Source organism: Centroberyx affinis, unplaced genomic scaffold (assembly GCF_046629955.1).
Source record: "Centroberyx affinis isolate AG114_WGS23_722 - 3 ecotype Tasmania unplaced genomic scaffold, CSIRO-AGI_Caff_v1 ptg003021l_1, whole genome shotgun sequence".
In the NCBI taxonomy this organism is placed as follows: domain Eukaryota; kingdom Metazoa; phylum Chordata; class Actinopteri; order Beryciformes; family Berycidae; genus Centroberyx; species Centroberyx affinis.
This window is the reverse complement of record NW_027281118.1, coordinates 5,001-31,759: the sequence shown is the minus strand read 5'-3', so window position 1 is coordinate 31,759 and position 26,759 is coordinate 5,001. Positions and strand designations below refer to the sequence as shown.

Here is a 26,759-nt window from a genome sequence, read left to right as displayed (position 1 = left end):
ATGGAAGAACAACAATTTCACTCGTACGCAGCCTCTCAGAGTTGTACGAACACCAACCTGCCAGTTTACAAAGTCAGAAACAGAGCTAGCAAAATATGAATGCAGAAATTGGTCTTCCAGGTTGGTTGTATAGAAGCACGATGTTCAAATTGTGAATTCTGATATTGAGATTTTAGTTTACTAGCAAGTGCAGCTGTACGATAATGGCAATACCAAGGAAGGTTGAGCTTGTAGATCCATGTTTCTGTGTTTACAGATTATCTACTCGCCTTTTTTTCAAAAACGCCACGCCTCCATTTTGCCTTCCAATTGGGAAAAAAGAACGGAGAGTGATGCATCCATATACAAATTTCATCAGTTTCATCTGTTTCTGTCTGGCTGCTGCCTTAGAAGTGGTGTACTGACTATATGTGTAAAAGAACGTGTCATCTGATCTTTGTGTGTGTGTGTGCGTGTGTGTGTGTGCGTGTGTGTGTTGTCAACCAGAGGAAATGTCACATTAGAATCAGGCGTCAGTGTTTTCGTCCATTAGCTGTTGCAGACAGCTAATGTCACTGAAGAGCCTTTCATGGTGAAGGCAGAACCAGGGAGTCTGTGAAATCGGTCATTTTCAGGATATTCACTGTTTCCGTTTGAGTTTCCCTTTAGGGTAGACATTTGTAACTGACTCTTTTTTAAGATTTTGGGGCTTTTTTTTTTTTTTTGCTTTATTAAATAGTTGGCAGCAGAGACGGGAGAGAATGTGGGAGAGGGAGAGTGGATAACATGCAACAGTGTGCAAGTCGTGACGTTTTAGTTTTCTGCAGCACAGAGACTGAAATGTTAAAGGGATACACCAAAATTTCGGGAGATCAACTTACCTGTTAAATGATGAAACATAGACGCTAAAATCATCCTTGTGTCCCCGGTGGATCATTCCCTCTGTTGCTCCATGCTGTGTTGAGTGATAGTAGGCGATTAGCATTATCTCAAAGTAAGAAGACTGACATTTTAGTAATAAAAAGTTGTTAATGGTTTTTATGGCCTGTAAAAATTAATCATTAACTCGATATAGCTGATGTAACAGGATTATTTATGGACCTATTTCAGGTGGGAAACCATGTATTCATCCGCTGCACAGTGATTTTTAGCTGCACACAGTCTCCCATCGCCCACCACCTTCACTTCCTATGGAAACAGGGAAAGTAGATCCTGCTAGTTCAAAACAGAACATTATTTTTATATCATTTTGTGTAAATTTGACCAATCTCCTTTAATGTTGCTTATAATTTACCTATAGAGCTGCAACAAGTTCTCATTTTCATATGGAGTTAACATGGAGCGCCAATCTACCGGGGACACATGGATGATTTTGGTGTCTATGTTCTCATCACCTAAAGGGTAAACTGACCCACAGGCCAGTCTCCCTCTGTGTATTTGTTTAAAGTCTGTGATCCTTTTTTGGTATAATCACTGTGATCATCGAGGGCTCGAGTTTAAGTTTTGAAGTAAAAAATATTTGGCATGGAAATTCCTTGTTTCAACCAATTAATCACAGGACTGCAGTGCTAATCCTCGCCTGTGAAGCCAAACCAACTGTTAGATTTCAGTTGGTGGATATTACAGAGCGGGTCATGCCTCTGTGCCGCTCTGTTTTCTCTATCAAAAAAAAAAACTTCTCTACATCCCCCGCTGGTTTGCCTTTTCACACATATTGCTTTGGGAATGAGGAAGAGGAATTATTGTGGGAGGTTATGCAAACCTTGTCTAGTCACTGTGAGTGAGAGTGGAGTGACAGACCAGAGAGAGAGAGAGAGGAGGAGGAAGAGAGAAAAGGCAGTGGGAGGAGGGTGCTGTACATAATATTATGTAGTTAAAACTAAACCTTGAGTTGAAGTTTAATACTAGGAGATAATACAGGTGTGTATGAACAGCAAAACTGGACAAAATACATGAAAAAATACATGAGAAAAGGCCGGCATAATGGCAAAACAAAACAAAACAGGCTCTTCAAATACCAAAAGAGATGAAGTGTGTGTACAGTTCAGTTCAGTTCAGTTCAGTTCAGTTCAGTTCAATTCAATTCAATTCAATTCAATTCAATTCAATTCAAATGTATTTGTATAGCACCATCTCATATAAAAGCAGTTCAAAGTGCTTTACATAAAAACAGAATAAAACAGCAGAAATGTGCAAATAAACAGAAACATCCATGCATACATACATATAAAAACACATATAGCCTACATACACACATACAAACAAACATAATGTACAAATACAGTGTGCTTTATGGCACAAAACAGGAAAAGGGCGCTGTTCTTGCAGCTCAAATGTAGCTAAAGGTCCTAAAGTTTCTGCCAATGGCAGGTAGTGGAACGAGTGAAGGGCTGACAGAAAAATCACTTCCAACATGTTGATCCTCTTCAGGAAAGAACAGAAAACAAACACCGGTGGGGGGGGGGTAATTATATGCTCCTTAAACGCTACACCGCACCTTTAAGAGATAATGGCCTCCTTTGTACCTTGTAAATATGAATATATAATTAAATCAGCTCTCTTTTTGCATCTGAGGTGACTTTTTTTCATGTATTTCAGTGCGTCCAGAGACACAGACTGTAGGGAGCAGAGCGTCGCAGAGAGAAAAATCAGTCTATATTAGAGAGAGAGAGAGGGAGAGAGAGGTGGGGGGGGGGGATAAATGGAGGTCTAGACGAGGAGTGACTCAGCTCTTGAGTCCATTGCAGCTGATCTGAACAGTGAATGTGAGCGGTGCTCAGGCCGGTCTGGTGACCGGAGCGGCGGGTGAGCGATATGCTGAGTAACGTGGCAGCTCTCCAGAGGCAAACTGAAAGCATCTCTGTGTTTGTGTTTGCATTCTGCGATCCAGTCTGAGGAATCCGGTTTCACTTTACATACTGGAGCCAGATGATGATGTGTGATGATGTGTGGGTTCAGATGTGTGATCGTTTAGATAATTGTGACTAGTGCCGGGCGATATGGTTGAAATCAATATCACGATAATCATAAGGATTTTATCGATATCAATATATATCACGATATGGCTCACATATGCAAAATCATGTTAATCAAATGAATGTTCATCCTATTGAACTGAATGGTAATATTAGGTGTGATGTACCTCATTTTGACAGTTTTTGAATAAATTTAGCTTGTCATCATCAGTGTAGACAGCAGAATTGTGCGTCACGATGTCCCCAAATCACCAAGACGATAAATGATAATATTGAATTATCGCCCAACCCTAATTGTAACCTCTTTTGCCTTCAATAACAATTACAGATGTCATTGATAACGGTAACTCTTCAAGTCAGAGGTACAAAAGATGCCAGGAGCATCCATATCAAGACACAACAAAAGATCAGAATGAAATGGGCTTATTAACAGTTTACGGTCATTTTGTAAAAGTGAGGTTTTTTTTAAAAGAGATTTAAAAGCATATAGAGCCAGCTTTAAGCCCTTGGGGAGATTTGAAAGGCCAAAGTGTAATTGGTAGCAGTAGTATCATGCAAATCCTGTAAATTAAAGTTAATTTGAAGATGTGTGTTTAATAGGCTGAGCAGAGAAATCTACATGATCGCTGCTGTAATGGAAAAACTTGACTCCTCTCCGACTCTTGTGATTTTCATGTTTTTCCTTGATCTGAAGATTTATGTGGTTATTTATAGGCAGACCAAAACCGGAAAACTCGGGCGCAGGAAACCCATTCCAGACCCAAGATAAGTTTTCAAAAATGCATGTTCTGCAATGTGATGAGGGAATCAAATAAGGCTGTTTTTTTTGTTTTTTTTAATTTAAACTCCTGAAAAGTGATTTTTTTTAAATGCACAAGACTTAACCCCTTGTAGCAGCGCCACGCTACATGTCATCAATATTGGTGTGTGTGTGTGTGTGTGTGTGTGTGTGCAACATGAAACAGCAGCCTAATACCACATCCACACTAATACGTTTTTGTTTTAAAACGCATAACTTTTGCTACATTTACGCCTAGCGTCTACTCTGGCGTTTTCGGAGCCCTGAAACGGAGACTTTTGAAAACGCTGCTGACCCCGTTTTAGTTCGAAACCCCCGGGATTGCGTTTTGGTCCGGACGGGCGGAAACGGAGACTTTTGAAAACTTTGACGCAGACGCCCACGTTCGCTTCCTGATTGGCTCTTATCAGTCACGACGTGTCCTTCCCTGATTCGTCACGCCCCTATCACCTGACCCTTTTCCGGGAGAAAACAAACGACATCAGCCTTGACTACCAGTGGTTAATTCAACATGGAGAACGAATTATCCATGTTGTTGTCTATGCTAGTCGCCATTGCTGTTCTTCCTCCATAGTATTTTCTGCAACCAAGCAACCAACCACAGAGTAGACAATCTGCTTCCTGTTTACACCGGCACGCACATGCCCAGTGTATGTGAATGGTCATGTGATATGCTTTTTCAGGCGTGTTAGAATGGAGACGGAGATTATTTCTGAAATGCTCATGTGGACGGAGATCGTTTTCGTTTTAAAACCAGTGTATTAGTATTAGTGTGGATGTGGCCTAAGGCTGGGCTTCCACTAACAAGCAGGCGGTTCAGTGAACCCCGGGGACACATAACAGAGAGGGCAGCCTCGCAGCCAAACTGGTCTGACTCATGGTCTGGATAATGGTTATTGAGGAATGTAAACGGGCCTGGCAGAGGCTGAAGGCTTTCTGTCAGCTGCTGCGCTGCTGTATTTGTCCGCAGACCGTCTCCAGAGAAAACTGTCGTGTTGGAATGACGGTATTGTTTTGTTTGAATGTCGGTCATGTTAAAGTGTTTTGTTTTTTTTTTTAAATCATATCCGCTAGTCATATTATTGTGGGTTTTGATGCTGGTTGATGAACTTTGCCGCACGTCATCTCCTCTCTCTCTCCAAAAAGAAAGTTGATAAAATCCACAGACTATAATACGGAAGCCCATTCTTGCCACTGAATAAAATTTGAGAAACTTTTTTTTTTTTCTTGTAATTGTGACTTTATATCTCAGGTTTCAGACTTTTTCCTCCCAATTCTATTCCTCAGAAGTCTTTTCAGAACTTATTTCTCTCGCAATTCTTACCTTTTTTTTGGTCACAAATGTATATGGTAGGCTACGCGTTCAATTAAACTGGTCAGAAAAAAAGAAAAATCAGAATTGTGAGGGGAAAAAAACTCACAATCATTTAATTGAGTAGCGGGAATGGGCTGCCATAATATCCTCTGTGACTTGACTGAAGCATGATGGCGGCCTCACTGCTGATCGAACACTTTTTTTTACCTCCTCAGTTCTGAAACGTTTGAGTAAGCCAACCCAAAGCTCATAAATGTATAATAAAATATCCTTATGAATAATGCAGAATACTGGTGGCTGATTTACTGGCTTTTCTGTGTGTGTGGTGATGATGATATCGCTTTTGATAATTTCTTGTGACTTTCACATGCTCCCACGAATGATGCAGAGCGATGATGGCAGTTTGCAGATTTATATTTTGAATCAGAATTTCTGAATTGAATCAAATCACTTTATTCGCCAAGTGCAACTAATTTACAGGAATTTGCTCGGTGACATCGGTGCAGAGAAATACTGGAAGATTTTCACAGTACAAGTACTATGTGAAGAGACAGTGCAAGACACACTATTGATGTACTACTAATTCACACATAGACGTACAAATTCACTTCTGAAACCTGGGGATTATATTGTCTTTATTTAACCAGGTAGTCCCATTGAGATTAACAGCCTCTTTTCAAGGGAGACCAGGCCAAGACAGCAGCATCAATAGAAACATAGAAAGTTGCAGACAAACAACGTGATAACACTTTACAATAAGGGTCACTAAGTTAAGGGTTAGTTAATGCTTAATAAGGGTTACTAACCCTTAATTAACAGTTAACTAATGTGTAATTTACTAATGGTGTTCCTGTTAACTAAGGTATTAATTTATACATTATTTAATAGTTTATAAAGATGACTATTAAATAATGAAATGAAATATGAAATGAATACCTTAGTTAACATGAACACCATTAGTAAATGATTACCAGACACATTAGTTAACTGTTATTATAGCTTATTAAGCATTAACTAACCCTTAATTAATGTACCCTTATTGTAAAGTGTTATCAACAATGTAAAGCAATGTCCAAAAGCAAAAAACAAAAACAATCCAAATCACATTAAAGGTACAAGCAGCAGTTCAGCAGTTGGATCTAGCCTCTCTGTCTTCTTCACTGACATGTTTTTCTGTCGGCCGCTTCTTCCTGGTGGGGCGGCTGCCAGGAAACGCCTGCAGTGCGTTGCGGCACAACATGTGACGCGCCCGCTGACAGCGCCGTGACATCTCTGTCTCCAAGGACAGGAAATGACGCGGGTCGAGTTCACGGTGCAGCTTCCTGCTCAGCCGCCCTGACGCTCACTGCTGTACGATGACTGGGATGTGAAGAGTTAACATGGCAGGCTGTCTGCATGCCATGTGGAGTCATGTTAGCAAAGATTTGTGTGTCAGTTGGCGTGTGGGTTGGATGAAGCCGCTGTATCAGATAGGGTTTTCCCAAGTGCGGCAGTGGTTTTGATTTTTAGGCAGATAGATGTTAGATAGGCAGGTAGGTATGAAGGTAGGCTACAGCATGAGATCACACAGGACGCTGTTTTGAATGCTGCTGCACCTTTTCTTCTGTTATTGTCCCTGGTTTGGTTGCAGCAGACGTGTGTCTCCTCCACACTGTGCACCTCATGTTTTGGACCTGCTGTTTTTTGGGGCGCTCCACGTTGTCTCCCCTTTAGCCACGGCCTCACGCTTTACGTCAAAGTTAAAATAGCCTTTGAAACGGACTCTAAGGCTGCGGCCACACTGATCTGTCAGAAAACGGGCAGAATTACTAACGGATAGATTTCTGTCCATTTGGGCTGTTTTGGAACATCAACGCTATTTAAAAATAAAAAAACGCCTCTGATCTGCGGTGACGAATCCGTCCGTCCAGAAAAAAGTTCAGCTGGGTTGAACTTTCTGTCCGTCAAAACGGACGGAAATCTGACGCAGATGGACACATCATCAGCGCTGACCAGACAACAGACAGCTGTCATTGAAAATGAATTGAAATGAACGGAGACAGACAGACACAACGGATCAGTGTGGCCGCGGCTTAACTAGGCAGAGCTCTGTGCTCTGTTCTCTAGGAGGATGTCATGGACCCATCCTTCATTTCAGAATGGGTTAACTTTCTCATGCATTTTTATTTTTATTTTTGGGCCTTTATCGAACAGTTCAAAGTAGAGAGAGTTTGAACCCAGGACATTGTGGTCACATGGTATGTGCCTTATAGCCAACTCAGCCAGGACATATTTTTTTCCTTTTTGTCACTTCAGGTTAGCTAGCTAACGCTAATCAGATAAGTTGTAAGTTGATGCCAACCGCTTGTTTTTGCTTAGCAACAAGAATGATGCCCCATACCTCGTGACTTTTGAGCTCTGCTCAGTAGTCAGTGCCAAGTTTGACTGAGTTATGTTCTGTTGTGTTGACACTGTGTGTGTGTGTGTGTGTTGTGTTGACAGTGTTGTGTTGTGCTCTGTGATGGAGGAGGTGTGTGTCAGGGTCAGAGAAACCTGAGGCCATGAGGCCAAGAGTCACAACAACCAGAGAGGAAGAGGAAACTGGACTGGCACTGGGGGTCAGGGTGTGTGTGTGTGTGTGTGTGTGTGAGGAGGGGGCTGAGGATGGCTCAAGGTTACACCATCTCTCTGTTGGGGACCGGCGTCACACATCCTGTCTTTACACAATACTCCCCATAAACACATACACATACACACAGACACACACACACACACACGCAGGCCTACATCCTGGCCACAGCAGCAGGGCGAGGCCGGTCCACTGCTTTGAAACGTGTTTTTGTTCGTCACGCTGACTGTCTTTACGTAACCGTGATCTGCTCCCCGCTCCGCTCAAAAAAAAAAAAAAAAAAAAAGCATGAAAACCAACAAGGGAGGAGGAGACGCACATTTCCATTTCACATTGTAGCATCCAGCTGCTACTCTGATCCAGCAGAATAAGCTTTAATTCCTAGATCACCAACAGTACAAGACACCTGTAATAATAAGGAGTGCAAGAGATATTACAAATAATCCTGGTGCGCTAAAATGTTTATGTATAATAGAGAAGCAGTGGGTAAAGAAATAAAAAAGCCAGGCAGAAGTTGTTTTTCAAAACGGTTAAATGCTGCAGATTCCTGTGGGCTGAAGAAATCATATGTTTCAAGTGCAAAAGATGAGAGGAATCCCGTTCAATCCGATGAGGCATTTATGAGGCAGAGAAACCATATCACAAGATTTATGAATGTTCCCATTCACGTAAAGAGGCATTTTTTATTCCGCTCGTCCGCCCACACGGAGCGGCTGTACTGATGGAATGCCAGACATGCGGCGATGCGTGCCACCCCGCATTTTTTTTTTTTTTTTTTTTTTACTTCTGTCGTGATGTACAGCCTGCCCCCGTCCCATGATGTCTCTGTCTGAGGTAATGTAACTCAGCTGAGTATCTGCTCTTAATGCGTTTATCACAGAGCGGATCTGCAGCGTCTCAGTTTGGGGGGACGGGACGCTTTTCTCTGATTTATGCTGATAAGACAAAATTTCTAAGCCACATAAAACTGTCAATAACCTTATATTTCCATGATGACGTCTATATTTTGTGTGAACATATATTTAGCAGCAGTTTGCCACTTTTCCAAAGCGCTTCAATATATTGTTTTGAAAGACAGAGGAAAAAATAAGTGTGAAAATGGGCTTCTTAGTCGGCCAGCTAGTAAAAATGGATTTTTAAGATCTGTTTTAAAGTTTACCGGTGGGCTCTTATTTTGAAGAAAAGGCTGGACTGTCCCGCTTCAGCTTGTGGTTTAAATCTTCAGCAGACGGATAGAGAGATACAATCTTTGTCTGTTTCACACGCACATGATTATGAACCAACACCCTGCAGCCTTCTCATGCCTCAACCTCAACCTTTAGAGCAGCACAGCAAGAGGCCAACGATCAGACTTGTGCTGCTGCTGCTGTTGTTGTTGTTGTTGTTGACAAATTTGTCTTTGCTGTTGTAGATTTGAATCAGAATCGCTTCAGTACATGATATGCAGGAATCTGTCTTTGCTGTTCTCGGTGCGGAGACATTTTGACAGCTTGGGGAGTTTCTCAGTGCATGCTGACACAGAACAGGACAACAGGACCTCACATATTGTGTTTAACACATGATGGACAGTAGCCTACACACAAAACACTGCATCATCACTGTCGGGTCTTATCTCCAAAATGTCAACTGTCCAGGAATGAAGAAAAACAGCCTTGTTTCCAGCTTGGCGACAATGCGTTTCTGATATTATCCAGTTTGTTTTGAAACCGTTTCATAAAGCCAAGAGGTCGGAGAACATGAAAATCACCAAAACTGGAGTTAGGAGAGTTTCACACCACACAGCAGCACATTCAGGGTGTCTAGAGATGTAACGTTGATAATGAAGGCGTTGTTGACAGCGTGGTTTTTTTCCATCTGACTGTCATGCTCACATACTTGGTTTGTTGTTGTTGTTGAACTGACGGCACACCGCTGCACAACAATTTAAAGGAATATACTGACTAATTTGCTCTAAACTTAATTTCCTCAGCTTGCTGCCATGCAGCACACTGTGTATGTTTAATGGATAGCACAAGATTAGTCTACCATCATCACTGCATTAAATACTGAACACACACAGATGAGAAAGGGAAATTGACTGTTTATTTGTCAAAAAGTCGGTGTATTGCTTTAACGGCTCATTTACATGTAATAGACATGCTGCCTAAAAACCAGCAGCCATGTCAGTGATTTAGTGAATGAAAATGGATGAAAAACTGTGATATTCTTAGGATAGTGTTGCTGTTGCTGCACAATTAACAATGCATAATCATATATCCTGATTTTAGCTTCAACCATTAATAATCGTACTGAAATTGGAATATTAGGACATTTTATTTCCATTGTAATGCATGCTGGTCGTCAAAAACAATAACATTTTTGGTATAAGATGCAAAAAGCGCAGTAAATGTTTTTTTCTTCAAATCGTCACGGCTGATAGTTGTGATTAATAATCACAGTCGCAATATCGAGCAAATTAATCAGGATTTTCATTTTTAGTCATAATCATAATTTATCCTCTATTTTCTTGGGGAGATTAAAAACGTGACTTTAGTATAACGGCTTGTAACGTGGAATATACTGTATGTAAAGATTGATATCAGCTTGAAAAGGCGGGTAAGCAGGTGAACAGCAGGTAAACTTTGAGCCGCAGTCAGTGATCACCATAAGGAGAACAACCACCAAAATTAAAAAGTATATTTTTAGAGTCCCATCGTAAAGGTTTCCCCCTCCGTCCGCCCAGCTGCTCCTCCAGCAGAACAATGGCTGCTGTGGAGAGGCAGCAGGCTAACAGGATTGTCACACAGAATTGGATTCTTTTCAGTTTACAAGGACAAGGTGCGGCCTGTTTGCTGAATGTGCAAATCACACAGTAACCCCCCCCCCAACACACACACACACACACACACACACACACACACATCTACTATCCCAAATGTCTCACCCTATACATGTATAATAATGTTGGGGGCTTTCATCCCCTACCTCCCCACCCCCCGACCCCGCACCTCTGCCTGCCCCAGTCTGTCTGGAATAAAGAACCCATCACATCTCGCTTTACCAGACACACACACACACACACACACACACACACACACACACACACATTCAAAGAAAACATCAAGTTACATTTTAGGCATTTAGCTGATGCCCTTATCCAGAATGACTTACAATGAGCAGATTAAGCTTAAATTCCAAGGCTGGTCAACAACACACACACACACACACACACACACACACACTCTCACACACACACACACACACTCACACACACTCACACCTCCTCTGAATGAAACTGCATGGCAATCAGAAGGAGAGGGTGAATCGATGGACTGCTCTCCTTGAAAGGAGTATGTGGGATGGGGGAAGGGGAGAAAGACGGAAGAGGGGGTGGAGGGTGTGTGTGTCTGTGTGTGTGAGTGTGTGTGTGTGTGTGTGGGGCGGAGGGGGGGGGTGTGTGCCATGAAGCCCCAAATTGATGTGAGGTCGCTGAAAATGAAGATACCGGCGCGAGACAAAAGAGAGGGCGAGGCCAGGCGGGGCGAGGAGAACAGAGGGAAGGGAGGCAAATTGATTTGTCTGGGGGATGGGGCGAGAGAGAGAGAGAGAGAGAGAGGGGGGAATGAGTGGGGGAGGGGTGAGGAGGAGGAGGTGAAAATGAAAGTGGAGGAATAGAACGGTTCATGTTGTTGCCCAAAGCGCCTTCGTGTTACGCTGCGTTCATGTTGCGTTGCTTTGTGTTGCGATCATGTAATGTTCACACTGCGTCACGTCCAATCAAAGTGTCCCAAGTTCAGAAATCACCAAGTTTCGAATTTTCGTTGGCTGATTGTGAACGGTCATCCTCACATTTCAGCGCACTGAAATAGTGAGAAATAAAGTTGATACTGGTTGTTTCCGTTGTACTAACTTAAAAATCATATAAAGACTTGCAACCCACATAGACTACGATGTTCAATCAAAAAGGCCCAAGGCAACAAACTCCAAAAACTAGAAAATTGGTCTGGCCGTAGTTTGTGGCTGCATTGTAGTTTGTTTCAGCTTTTGTTTATTTTTTATGCACACTTTTCCCCACTACTCCTCTTTCAAAATAAAAGCGCTCTGAGTAGCAACTATAACATTTTGAGGGTAACTCTGGCAGTGTTACAGAGGGATACACAGGGCAACGTTTTGGACAACTCTGATGGGAAATAGTTGCCCATGGTTGCCCATCTTTCCTATGTCTCCTTACTCTGTCTCATCTCAAAAAATCCCCAAAAAACGAAAGGGGACAAATATCCAAAGGGGCTTCGACTGTCCTCCCTCCTTTGGAAAATGTTTAGTGATTCATGGTGGGGGAAGAAAGAGATGTCAGGATGAAGGGCTGAGGAAGAAGAGGAGTAAAAAAAAAAAGGATAGGGTGAAAGAGGAGGAGAAGAGGGAGTGGAGGCATGACTCAGGTCTTGTCAGTCCTGAGGGATGCTGGGAAAGCAGCCAGGGCTCGGAAGGTGCCGACAACCAATCAGATGTTTTCTTTTGGGGGGGGGGGACATCTGATGTATCGTCAAGGGTCTCTTTCACCTGGTGTGTGTGTGTGTGTGTGTGTGTGTGTGTGTGCTTTTTTGTCTTTCTGTCTTTTGGTTTCGTCTGTCTGTGGCAATATACTTGAGTGTCATTTGAATCACTTCTTACAACATCTACAGGATTTTGTATAATTTCTGTAACTTATTTTATTCTTCTTCTATTTGTCTCTTTCATTGTCATGTAACCATGCTTTACATCTGGTTTTGTCATTGTTAATCATTTGTTTATCTTTTTTTTTTTGTAAAAAAAAAAAAAAAAAAAAAGATGAAAATGACTTTCAGAGCCTTGATGTTCTTGTTCTTGTTCCTGTTCCTGTTCTTGCTCCTGTTGTTGTTGTTGTTGTTGTTGTTCTTCTTCTTCTTCTTCTTCTTCTTCATCATCATCAGTGTTAGCGGTCTGAGCCGGTGCACTTTCCCACACGTGTCTGTGTGGGAAAGTCATTAGATCTTGTGATCTGACCGGCCAGTTCACCACAGTGGGGGCATTTCAAGGTGATGTGGTTTTATCGAGCGCCAGATCTCTGTGTGTGTGTGTGTGTGTGTGTGTGTGTGTGTGTGTGTGTGTGTGTGTGTGTGTGTGTGTGTGTGTGTGTGTGTGGTCGCCATGCTGTGGGAATGGAGAATAGCCTCTGCTGTGGGTTTGTCATGAGTTGCACAGTTTCTCTCAGAGCGATGTTTGCCCTCTTTCGCCATCATGCAATCTCTCCCTCGTTACACAAATATACTTTACTGTATCTCCCCTTATGTCTCCTTTCTCTCCTCTTTCTAAAAAGGCCCAATCTATATGCAGTGTAGTTGCAACACTGTTACCCCCTCCGCTGGCTTTGTTTACATACTGATTTATTGGATTGAAGCACTTTTTTTAAGATTATTTCTTCACATTTTGCTTGTGTTGGACAGTTCAAAGTTTAGAGAGGCAGGAAAGATAGGGAGAGAGAGAAAAGGGGGTTGACATGTGACGAAGGTCCTGGGCCGGAATCGAACCCAGGACCTTTGTGATTAGCCTACATACTGAGTCACTACAGTGTCTAGGATTTAATTGCATTGTTTGACTTTGAAATGCATTGTCTAAGGCAGTGATTCTCAACCTTTTTCATATCAAGGACCCCTAATTTAGTCCACATTAGAGCCCCATGGACCCCCATTTGATGAGTTTTTGTATCTCGGACCCAAATCTGAGAATATTTTTGTTATAGATATGATTTTGTCCAGAAAACTATCTGTATTGTAGGTAGAGAGATAACAGAGAAACTATGATCAAAATAGTCATTCTTCTACATTCTCTAACTGTGTTAACTTCTGGTAAATGAAATAATGCTGAAGTTTAACAATTCATCAATTTGCTGGGGACCCCCTGGAACCCCCTCAGGGACCCCTGGTGGTCCCCGGACCCCACGTTGAGAACCACCGGTCTAAGATGTTGATACACGGACTTCAGCCAAAATTTAGATGGTGAAAGAAATTCCAGTTTGTACACCCTCTTTCCACCTCTGTTCGCTCCTATTTCTGTTCTTCATCTCATCACTTTCCTTCTTTTCATTCACCTTACCTCTTCACTGACACTAATACCTCAGAAAGAAGTGTGGTGAGCGGACCAACATGTTGTCGCCCCGTTCAGGCATCAAGGGGCGCGTTCACACCCAGCGTGTTTGGAGCGGTTTATTTGACTTCTGGAGCGATGACTCTGTTTATTTGGCCAGGTGAGAACGTTGTCATTTGAAATATCGGCACCGAGAGTCTCAGTCCTCTAACAAGAGATCTGCGGTGCGGTTCTTGAGGAATGTAATCTGAACCAACTACAGGAAACCACCCCAAAACGCAAGGGTTTATGGGTATAAGGAGACATATGTTGACATCTGATAAGCAGCAGTTCCTCATGCCAGCATAACAAAATGACGCAAGGGCCAACTACAGTCTGGACTGAGGCTCATATTCAGCTGTTTCTTCATGTGTTTATTAACTGGTATGAACTAGGGCTGAACAATTAATCAAAATTTTATCGAAATCGCAATATGGCCTACTGCAAGTTTCAAATCGCAATATTTGTTAAAGGCGAAATGTGTGTCAAAATACCATTTTAAATTAAATATTGTGGTGCTGCAGAGATGTCCTGGCCTACACATCATATTCTACAGACTTAAGAAAACATCTTTGTTTGGTACAGATCCCCGCAAAATCACACCATAATCATTTTAATACGTTTTTCAATGAAAATGAGAATACTGATGTAAAAGTTATCATTCCCTCTAATATCGCAAATCATATCGCAATTGCAATATCAGTCAAAATAATCGCAATTAGATATTTTTTCAAAATAGTTCAGCCCTAATATGAACACCAGAGAAGAAGACAGCAGACAAGCCCATCTTGCTGAGCTGAAGTTACAGGAACTGGAATCAGATTTGTCCTGACTCCACATTGCCAAAACCTCTCACCTGGCGGGATGACAGGTCACCAGATCTCTGTCCAATAAACAAGCTACTTGTGAGTCATGTGACTTTTGTTTACAAGCCCTGGTTTTTGGTTGTAATTGGTCCGTGTGAATCTAAACAAAGCAAATACAAAACTAAACTTTTCCGCTGCATTTCGGACCAAGGAAAACAAACCGTGGGTGAGATCGCTGTCAGATCCGTCCCACAAAAGAAAACTTGTGTGAACAGTTGAACGGAGGGAAATGTGTGGTGTTCAGTCATCAGTCAACTTCACTGGGAAGAATCAGTCTTCTCCTATAAAGTGACATTGCAAGGTGATTACTGACACAACGGCCTTATCAGTCATGAGCTGCCCTAAATACAGCTGACTGCCACTCTGTCATTTCCCTGTTGTTGGCTTGTGAAAGTGGGTGGGAGTCGGCAATAAAGCGGACAGCAACTCTCTGCTCAGCTGTCAACACTTCACCGCAAAACAAGATCGTTGAAAACAATATTGCTCATTTGATGTATTTGCTGTGCAGTTGATATGTTGGTCTGTTTTCATGGTAGTGAGACCTGAATACAAGAATATCTGACACTTCCTGGTTCCTTCCTCATGTCTTCTTCTTCACTGCAGATAAAGGTTGACGTTGGTTTGTTGTCTTGGTTGGACTGTGTCTTTCTGCCTGGTGCAGAGAGCGGGACAGATGGAGGGATTAGAGCTTGACGTTGAGGCCGGCAGACCGCAGACCTCAGCTGACCCGGGAGGGGGGTCGGGTCGGGTCGGGTCGGGTCGGGTCGGGTCGGGTCAGGCCGACACTCTGAGGTCACAAGAATTTCTGGAGAAATCAAGGGTGGAAGTAGAGAATTAGAAATACTCGTTACTGTAAAATACGTTACTGTAATGGAGTAGTTTTCTTGTGTACATGTGTATATTTTGGAGTATTTTTTTGAAGTTATTAATTTTACTGAAGTATGTTGACTGCAGTATGGTACTTCACTATATATTGCATCCATTGCATCCATTACAGGTTCTCCATACGTATTGGATTAAAAACTGTCCAGTCGTAATCTATTTGGATGAATCGTGTTGATGCACTTTATTTTGTAAACTGGTTTGTTTAATTAAACGAACCTAGTTTGAACTCAGTCCTTTCATCCATATGTATCATTATATCTAAAATGTTGGACTCAGTAACTTCTGCTGGGCTTCTTTTTTCACGTTTTTAAGTAGATTTTTACACCTGTAATTTTACTTCTATGTCTACTTGAATGAAATAGATAAAAAAGCAAAAGTAACAGTAGTTCTACTTGACCTGGATATTCTGGTGCTCTTTCGTTTTTTTATTAGGAAATTATCAATTTTTGCTAATGCTCTAGTTGTGTTTGGGCTCTCTGGAGGCTTGATTCAGGTTTGAAGCGTTTTGGGGTCACAGGTCAGGTCAAGAAAATCTATGAATGTCTATTTGAATAGAAAATAAGGTGCCAAAGATGCAAATTTTCAGTTTTAACCTCCAGGATTTCAGCAGAAAATCAGGTGCCATGGATGTAAAGTTTCAGTTTTTCCTCCAGAATTTCAGTTTTCTTACATTTCTAATGGGAGATTACTGATGTCTTATTTTTTGTATGCTCTCCATCACCTCCCTGAGTGAGTCAGGTTGTCTCTGCTGGGCTGTGGTCGGGTTAGCGTCAGCAGAGCGTCGGGCATTCCAGGGCAGATCGATGCCGCCTCGCCTCGCCTCTCCTCTCCTCTCCTCTCCTCTCCTCTCCTCTCCTCTCCTCTCCTCTCCTCTCCTCTCCCGGCTGCAACACGTGTCTCGCACTAATGACCTCACTGTGACGCATGCATGTGAGGAGGAATGCGGATGATGTGGGGTCAGAAGAGAGAGAGAGAGAGAGAGAGGGAGTGGTTTTCGTAGGTGGCCTGGTTCCTCTCCCCTCTCGTCGCCTTTGGGTGTCTGGTACCGGGCTGCGGTCACAGGACCAGACGAGTCGGGGTCACCCGAGGGAGACTGGAACCACGGCTTTACTGGAGCAAAAGGGAAAAGTCGTTGCCGAGGCTCTTGTTGTTGATGTCATATGATGATGATGTGGCGAGTGATAGTCAGTTCAGTTCAATGTGCTTTACTGGCAATGACAGTTCAAAAACAAATAATACTGCCAAAGCATGTAACAAGAAATGAATCATCAATTAAGCAAACAAATGAATACCATCCCCTCCCATGTATCTGTGTGTGTGTGTGTGTGTGTGTGTGTGTGTGTGTGTGTGTGTTGCTGTGTATTCAGACCCTCCACTGTCCTCTGACTATCAGTATTTCTGTGTTTATGTAACTCGTGTTTGTGAGGAAAAATAATTCAGCAAAATATAATATTAGCCATTAAAAATAGAGCTTTTCTTCATATTCTTCATGTTTTTCACCCAACTGTGTTCCCTTATATATATTCTATACATATTCTTCGATATTCTCTCTCTGTGTCTGTCTTTCTTTGTCCTCTCTCTCTCTTTCTCTCTCTCTCTGTGAGTCCGTGTGTGTGTTAGTCATCAGTGTGACGACGTTAACCACCGCTGAAGCCGTTCCAGATCATATTTTACGATCGCTGACCACAACGATAATAGCTGCCTACCTCGAATGGGCTTTCAACGATTCGATCCGTAACGCAGACAAAATGGCCGCTCCGCACACAAATGGGATGTCATTTGTTCGTTCTGAAAATAAAAGCTGTCGATGCAAGAACTGACGTTATGTGACTAAAAATGAGTTGAGCTTTGGCTTTGGTCGCATGTTTTGTGCACACTGAAGTAAAACCGCTCTGTGTTTTGAGCTGCATGGAGGTGAAAATGTATCAGAAAAAGCCGACTCTCCCATAATATCTGAGAAAAAAATCCAGATTTGGGCTTCAAACAGCATATTAATGTCTAACAACAATCTAAATTAATGTTAATCCCTCCATATGTTAAGCATTAGCCACGATTTTACACAAATCTACATGTGGTCATTTGTAAATTAGGCTTTATTTTTGCATTAATTTGGGTTAAACACATGCTTTGACTGTGTAGATTTAATAAAAGAAATGTATAGAATTGTGTGTTTAGCCTGTCTAACAGTAGCTATGGCAAAAACAGGATTTCCCACCCCAGCAACAGCAAGTCTGGACATTTCCTCTCCCTGCACCCTCGGGCCCTGCATGTGCTTCAGTATGTGACAGAATGACAGGTTAAAGGCTGCAGTGTTTCATGTTCATCTGCTGTGAGTGTGAAGCTGTCTGCTCTGTTGTTTAAAGCGTAACTCCGGCCATTTTCAAACTGGAAGTCTGAAAATGTATCTTATCTCAGTTTAGGATGATATTTAAGGTATTTGATATTACAGAATCATGTTTCCTAACTGCATTTGGGAAAAAAAAATCCTGTCTTATCTCTGATATCCTATCTTAGAAGCGTCCTAACTTGAGAATATCCTAATTTAGAACCTGTTTTCCCATCATTTTTCCATTCTACATTTTATATAATTATTCTATTATATGGATTCCATGCGATTCCAACCAAAATCTGGTCAATTGCTTCACTATAGAGCTGCTTGTCTTTCTTGCCTGGGTGCATATCATGTTGGTAAAAACACGTACATAAAAAATGATCTAAAGTCAGGCCTTTCTCGCACAGATTTGATCCCTTTGCCGATGCTTCAGCACTTCCTTGTTCACTCTTTGCCGGCTTTGTCTACAGTTGTCAGATCATGGATAAACTAAGTAAATTAAATACAGTTAAGTTTCAGTCAGTATGCTGTAAAAGCATGATGGAAAAAGATGGGGAAATATGGGTCCAGGTCGAAAATAGCAGTTATGTTTTATGTCTTGGAGCTGATGCCAATGATTATAATGGTTCCTGTATTCTCATGTACAGAAAAGGCCCTGGGTGTCCTGGCTAGGGTTTGGAATAGAAGTTGGCTTCTATAATTAGAAACCAGTTGAATTCAGTATGGTGGAAGGGGTTTATTTTACTGATGTAGATCTACATAAGTCAGCTGAAATGAATGAAGGGTATTGTATGGAAAATGGTTTTCATTCAAAGCTACAAGTGTTTTGTTATACTTATGGTCTATCTGTCTTCCTCTTTTTCCCCCTTTCATTCATTCTCTCTCCCTCTCTCTCTCCCTCTCCCTCTCTCTCTCTCTCTCCCTCTCCTCAGCACACCTCCCTGTCGGCCAGCCGCTCGGAGAAGGGCACCGGTTGGTCGAGCCGGTCGCTCGGCGCCCGATGTCGTAACTCCATCGCCTTGTGTTCCGACGAGCAGCCGCACATCGGGAACTACCGGCTGCTCAAGACCATCGGCAAGGGAAACTTCGCCAAAGTCAAACTGGCGCGCCACATACTGACCGGCAGAGAGGTGAGACGATGAAGTTTTCTTTGTACATTTGAGCGATAACGTTACATGAAGATGTTTCTACTCGCTTCAAGAAAATTCTTAGCGCTTAAAGTTAAATTGCATTGAAATAAGTACATTCTCTTGGCCGTTTGGTTGATTTTGTTTCACTTTTATTAACAAAATTAGATTTTTAAGATTGAACAAAAGACTAAACGAGTTGTTGAAATTGACATTTTCTTGCAGTGTGGGGCTGGGGAGGCAAAGGGGTGAAGTGCGATATTGAAGGAAACTTTGGTAATTAAAGTGTTAAATGTTGTGTGTTTGGTATAGCTAATAATCCACATAAAAAGTCAGTGGGAAAAAATCGGTTCTCAAAGGGTCAGAGAACTTCAAATAGAAAAGGTCGGAAACCGTAAGCAATGAATGAACACAAATACACAAATTTGTGTTAATTTATCTCTCACTTACTCATTATCATCTTTGAAGTGCTTGTATTTGTTAGTGCTATTTATAGCAAATGAACTTCATCATATGGTCATCTCCCACCTTTTCTATTTGTACTTGGTGTAGGTGATAAAACATGAGGTTTTGAATCATATGAGCACTGATGCCCTTTTTTCCGTTGGAAGGAAGGAGGGTAACTCTGCTTCCATTCTACCTAGTAACATGCAGGGGGGGGGGGGGGGGGGCTTTGTAGAAAGGGGGTTGCATGCTGGGATTGGTGAGGCTGAAAAAGAAGAAGAAGAGTTGAGGCCGACTCCGGGCTTTGGGACTGAGAACAGAGCAGATCCACCCACAGATGGGCTGTTAAAGGGCCGTTCCGCAGAGTTCACAGCACCTTCTGTTAGCTCTCACAGCCGGCCAAGACTTCCTCATCTCACAGCACAGCCAAGGCTTTTAAAGGAATAGTTCACCCAAAAATTAAAATGAAATTTCTGTCATCATCTCCTCCCCCTCATGCCAGTTGAAACACAGCTGAAGTTTGTCCATATAACACACAGGGAGGTTTGCCAGCACAACTCCATAGCAGCCTTCTCCAAAACAACTGAAGTCAGTGGGGACCGGTTCTTCAGAGTTCCAAAAAGACCTACAGTATATTTACACCATCATTTAGTGCAAATCTTAACTACAGCTGATTGATTTGCAACAAATAATGGTGTATAGGTCTTTCTATTCACAGTGTGATTGTTTGGCTGGTTTTGTTTTGGAGCTCTAAAGAACAGGTCCCCATTGACTTCAGTTGTTTTGGAGAAGGCTGCTACCAAGTTGTGCTGGCAGCCTCCCTGTGTGTTATATGGACTAACAAATTTCACCTGTGTTTCATTTGGCATGAGGGGGAGGAGATGATGACAGAATTTTCATTTTTGGGTGAACTATTCCTTTAACGCTGCAAAGAGAGTGTAAGGACAGCGTGTGTGTGTGTGTGTGTGTGTTTCTGTGTAAATGCATTGTAGTCTTCTCCCCTCCCGTCCAACCCTGACCTACATTAGCTGAGTTGATAAATCCAGGCGGCTCAGTAGAAACTTCATCTCCCGGCTGCTGGCTGGATCATGTGAGAGCCGTTGTATGTCCCATAAAGCAGAAGGAGTCGGTGGTGTGTTGTGGGTCTGACGCACTCTGTGACCGGGGCACGACACGCCGTTAAGCCTCTTATGAGGCCGCGTTGGTTTGTTTAGTGGGTTTCAGCTTCTGTGGACTTTACATGCTGTAAAATACTCTTTTATATCTCCTCACTACAATGTGCTTTCACTTTTGTCTTATGTCATGCCATGTGATAGTGTTGAATGTGATGTTTACGTTGTTTCAATTCATACAGAGCTAAAAATCAATTATTGCCTAATAGTATCCAAAAGTTGGTTCAAATGAGAGAAAGTCAACACGACTTGAGAGGAACCTGTATGTTCAAGAAACAATTAGTCAGGACTAATGCAAAATATCATTGTATAAGAGTCAAAGGAGTTAATTTATGGAACAACTGTAGTGAGGAAATGAAGACATGTGGCACATTTAATAAGTTTAAACACATGTTTAAAAATAACATATTGAATGGATATGGGATGGATGATCAGAGAGGGGAACTGGCAGTAAGACAGGGTACAGGATGTGTAGGTTGTTTTTGATTTGTGTTGTTTTGTTTTGAATGTTTTATTTTTGTTTGATTGATTTGAGTTGTGTATCATGAACACTGGGGCGGAAAGTTGGAATATTTATGTCTAACATTAAGTTTATAGATAAAATATAAAAATAGGGGGTAGGACTTGATAAGTATTCACTTTTTCCTACTCCTTTTCGGACATTAAATATTTATTTATGTTGTTTATTGAGAGTTTGCTGTATATGTTTGCTGTTAATTTTATTGGTTATTTTTGTTTTGTTTTTCTCACTTATATTTTTTCCTTTTTTAACATGTTCGAAATAAAAAAAAATCTAATCCAAAGTTTAGAGGATTCAAGATGATTTCAAGATTTCCATTTATCGTCATTGTACAACTGCCACAAAATGACAAGCTGTCCAGTGATTTGAACTTCCAGATCTATCGAGCTTATTTCGTGATATTTTTAGTCAAATTATCTCACTGCAATGGCAGATAATCTCGCTGGTTTTAATAAATTTCACTTGATGCAAATAATGTAGAAGATCTTGAAACTTTACCAGCTTTACCTTGTCCTGAAACACGTCACATTCTCCTGGAAAAGAGCCAAATTTGTTGAAAGCAGTAAAATTATCTGCCAGTGTGCAGTGAGATGAAAATCCTAAAATGAGCTTGATGAGTCTGGATAGTCAGATGGTTCCTGTTAATCTCTTCCTGTTCTTTTGTCTCCTCTCAGGTCGCCATAAAGATCATCGACAAAACACAACTCAACCCAACCAGCCTGCAGAAGGTGAGTGATGTGTTAAACACCACACACACACACACACACACACACACACACACACACAGAATTAAACAGGTCCGATATATATAAGAGGGAATGGAACTTCAACTGTGTGTCATTTAAAGGAAAATTCCAGTTTTCCAGACAATTTGTCAAATTGTCTTTCTGCCACTTCTAAGTGTGGCATCCGAACCCTTTATTTTTTTTAATATATTTTGGAGAGAGAATATTCATCTGCAGATATTTTACTTCACTCATAAAGCAAACCTGACAGTCTGTCCCCGAGAGAGCAGCGGGCTCACAGCAGTTCGGGATGGATTTCTCGGGCTTAGGGTTCGGCATTTATTAGCAGTTTATTTACAGGCAAATTCAAATTTTCAGGGCTGTAGTCAGATTTAGGCTCTCTATCTATAAGTCAACCTGCTTAAGTGCAGTTCAGGTTTGGATTTGGGGTTTGAAGTGAAAAATGAAAAAATGAGCTGCCATGGATGCTGATTTTTCCCATTTTTTCCAGAATTTCAGTTCTCTTTTATATCTAAGGAGACTTTTTCCTACAGTTTCCTGCTTTTTTGTGTTCCCTGTCCCATCCACATTACCTTATCTACTTAACCTTTCAAATGTCATGAGGCGTCGGAACACGACCACAGACTGTCTGCCAGTTTATCTGATGGGTTTCATAACAGGCAGTCAGTCCAGCTGAGTGTCAGTGTGTTTATTTGCATTCGCGTCCCACACACCGGGCTCCTCACCTGTTGTTTTGCCTCGGGCTGTGGCTCTCACATGACCCCGGCGTGTGCGGCAGCGTTCTGAACTTTGACCTTTGCGTTGTCATGTGAAACTGAGTGTCAGGGAAGCTGCTACTGGCTGCAGGGCTTCCAGTAGAACAACAACAACAGCAACAACATGCTGAACAAGCAAGTGTGGATTCAGTTCTGTCAGTGCAGGAAGATTTTGAGTTACAGAAATATTATTTCAGATGAGACTGAAGGCTTCGTTCACACTGCAGATCAAAATGTCCCAAATTCAGATTTTTTTTCCTTCATATGTGACTCAGATCTGATGTTTTCTAATCAGTGTGGAGTCGCATTTTTGTAGATTCTGATCTGGATCACATGGCTATGGTACAAAATCGCAGCGACTTAACATCTGAAACATCTGATCAAATGGCAGTTTGTCAGTGTTGCCATGACAATAAGTCAATTTTCCGTCATTCATCTCAGACAAGTGTGATCCTTTTGGCACCACAGCTAGAGATGTTCCGATACCATTTTTTCCTTCCCGATACCGATTCCAATACCTGAACTTGCGTATCGGCCGGTACCGAGTACCGATCCGATATCAGTGTGTTAAAAAAAATATATATTATTATTATTATTATTTTTTAACAGCTGTATACTACTAACCCTGTATGGATGTGATACGATTGCTGTCATTGTTGTATGGCCTGGCTCAGGTTAAACCCTTTGTAAAACATTGAACAAATACATACAGAGAATGAATGCCACTGAAAAAGAACATAAATAAATAAATATAGGAATAAATAACAATTCCTTTAAAAAACTGTTAAAGTGCAGCCACAATTTAGTAAAATAAAAGACATTTAACATTTTAAATAGTAGAGTAACAGTATAGATTTAGTATATAAGTATAGATTTCCAGGAAAACAGATGTTTTATCCGGGTGAAACTACTTTAAAGTAGATTTTTTTTCGGGGCTAATAAATTACGTGATATCGGATCGGTGCATAGACTCATATACCCGGCAATACCCGATCCAGCATTTTAGGCTGTATCGGAGGCATTTCCTATACTGGTATCGGTATCGGAACAACTCTAACCACAGCAGCTGAGCCGGCGAAGGACAACGAGACAGAACAATGGAAAGAAAGCAAAACACCCAACTTGTTTTTTGTATTTGGGGTTTTTGCCGATGAAGTCTTCGCTCGGAAATTTAACAGCATCCAAAGAGCAAAAAGGCTCAGACTGGAGTCCTTCCATGTGTTCCCTGTGAATTCAAACGCCTGCCCGGTTTCACAGATGATTTTAATGTTTTGTGCGCTCAGCGTAGCTTTAAACAGACAGTCCAGGAAACTGTCAAGTGTAATATTCTCGTGAAGAACTGTCTCCTTTGATGTCTGAACTTGAGTCCCATATAGTGTCAGTAACAACCACCATGTGTCCAGTCAGCTGTGTCTGGATCTGACACAGTAATGTATGTCACCGTATGCTTGTCCGGGGTCATCAGGGGTCGGGGTGTGTATGCGCGCACACACACACACACACATACACACACACACACACACACACACACACACACACACACACACACACGTCTACGAATAGACTAAATGTGGTGCATTCAGAGCCTTAATGAGATTAGGCCAGCTCCTGTCCGGACTTGGCCTGGTGAGACTGTGTGTGTGTGTGTGTGTGTGTGTGTGTGTGTGTGTGTTCATTCAGAGCAATCTAATGAAAAAAATCGGGTGAGAAAGATGGCCTTAGGGTTGCGGACATTAAAGTTACAGTAGTGTTTTTCTCATCCACAACAGCCAACTCTGTATTGGTGAAATATCAGCTGTAGATCCTGTGATCGGTGAGATGAATCACTGATGTCACTGCTGTTTCCGTGTGTTGGTGATTTTCATTTTTTTTCACTTTTCACAGAAGGATTACATGGTTCTCTATTGGTTGATAAGTCAGAAAGTTCTTAGTCTGTGAAATTGTGACATTTCGGAGAGGTTTTTACCCAACAGCCATGATATTCTGATGGAAAAATCCTGCTGTTTGTGATCGGGGTTGATTGGTGTGTGTGTGTGTGTGTGTGTGTGTGTGTGTGTGTGTGTGTGTGTGTGTGTGTGTGTGTCTTCCATGCTCCATAGTAACTCATTCACACGTTTTTTTCACTTTCACACCTCAGATGTGAGAATTGGTGCAGATTATATCATCTTCATCATCTTTGCCGTCTTTGTCGCTAGGAGATAGTTTTGACCTTGTGTGTGTGTGTAGTGTGTGTGTGTGTGTGTGTGTGTGTGTGTGTGTGTCTGTGTGTGTGTGTGTGTGAGATAGTCTCCGTTCTCACAGTTTAGTAGTAGTAAGAGTCGCTCTTTGTTCAGCAGCAGCCTCTGTTGACCAAACTCTGGCCTTGTCTGGTTGTGGGTCGACTTTATCAGCAGCTCCACCGCAACGAAAACACTCACATCATCTAGATCGATATCACATCTCTCTCTCTCACACACACACACACACAGCTAGCTAGATCATTGATGAACACTCAGCTAGTTAGCTAACCAGTGCAGCTGGGTTTTGACTCTATTGATAACTCAGAGTGCGTTATTGACGGTGTCTGGCTCTGTGCTGCAGTTCGTCTGTCTGGCCTAGATACCGGCCTGCAGGTCGGCCGCTCTGTTAAAGTCACAGTGAAATGGAAAAAAGACTTTTTCGCCTCCATTAGTTAATTCTTTATATCAGAATGTTATTTAACAGTAAATGCCAAAACAAATGTACAAAATCTTTACTTTATCGTGTTTTAGTATCAAAATCCCAGTACTTTTAGTTCCTCAAAACAGCATATTTTCAGTGTTTCCTTGATGCCGTGTCAGTAGCAGGGGCGGACTTAGTGATTTGGGGCCCTAGGCAAAGGCAAGCATGGGGCCCCCTGAATCCCAACCCTCTCCCTTTTTAATCCATCCTTTCTACATATTGCCATCAAGTTGGGGCTGAGAAAATTATGCATGCAAGGGCACTTTTTGTTGTTTTTCTGCAACATTTGTGTAGCTTGCTTTTTTTGTTTTGTTGTGGGTGTTACTTCTCTCTCAGCTACTGATGCAGTGGCGAAATAGTAACAAAATAGTAGTATTAATCGCACTAGAAGTGGAATAGCCCACTATAGCCTGACTGATCAGGGTGGGTGACCATGACTCAAGATTGAAATAATTTATTGTAACAAAAATAGGGGTGTTTTTCAATAAGTACATTTCTTTTATATTGATTAAAAATAAGTTTACATTAGTTCCATTCTTGTCTTTTTTTGGGGGCCCTCTGGCTGCTGGGGCCCAAGGCAGTCGCCTACCTTTGCCTAATGGTAAAACCGTCTCTGATCAGTAGGCGTACATAATAATTCCAACCAATTAAACCATCACAGATTTTTAAACAACGCCCACCAACATCAAAAACCTCATCACCAAAGCCTGCTACCCTTTTTCTACCGTTTGAATCCATTTCCCAATGTGGATTCTTGTCAGGAAATATCTAGATACTGTCTGCTGCTGACACTCAACAAGACCAAAACGCTGCGTATCAGCTGAGAAAAAACTCAGTGCCTGAAGCTCATCATTTGATATCTCAGAAATATACTGGAACCAGGCTGTAAAAATGTAATAATTTAGTCAACTCGGAATGTGAATGATCCATTATCCTTTATTAAGTCCCATCGTTCACATCTCTAATCTCATCTTGAAGTTAAACTCTCTCAGACTGTTGGGTCTTTGTTATCTCAACCTGATAAACTACTGACTGTGGTTTTAACAGGGGTGAAACTGGGGTGTGTGTGTGTGTGTGTGTGTGTGTGTGTGTGTGTGTGTGTGTGTGTGGTTGCCATGCTGTGGGTTTTCTCACAGCAGTATTTGCCTTCTCTCTCACAACAAAGCAGCTTCTACTTAATTACACCGTGAATCTCTCCAGTAAATCCTAAGAGTTAAGACTGTGGGGGAACAGCTGTGTGTGTGTGTGTGTGTGTGTGTGTGTGTGTGTGTGTGTGTGTGTGTGTGTGTGTGTGTGTGTGTGTGTGTGTGTGTGTGTGTGTGTGTGTGGTCTGCAGCAGTGTGGTAGTGGGCTGGTGCTGCATAGCGCAGTCGTGTCGGTGTCGGGACTGGAGCTGCCAGTTCCTGTCCTGTCAGC

The 26,759-nt window shown here is 41.9% G+C and overlaps 1 protein-coding gene across 1 annotated transcript in view; it reads left to right on the top strand.

The window, feature by feature from the left end:
* Positions 1-26,759, top strand: part of LOC139659138 (MAP/microtubule affinity-regulating kinase 4-like) — a 37,466-nt gene that overhangs the window by 10,425 nt on the left and 282 nt on the right. Inside the window, exons 2-3 of the mRNA XM_071537361.1 lie at positions 18,812-19,009; positions 21,817-21,870. Coding sequence (XP_071393462.1) covers positions 18,812-19,009; positions 21,817-21,870 — 252 coding nt within the window. The remainder of the gene's footprint in view (positions 1-18,811; positions 19,010-21,816; positions 21,871-26,759) is intronic.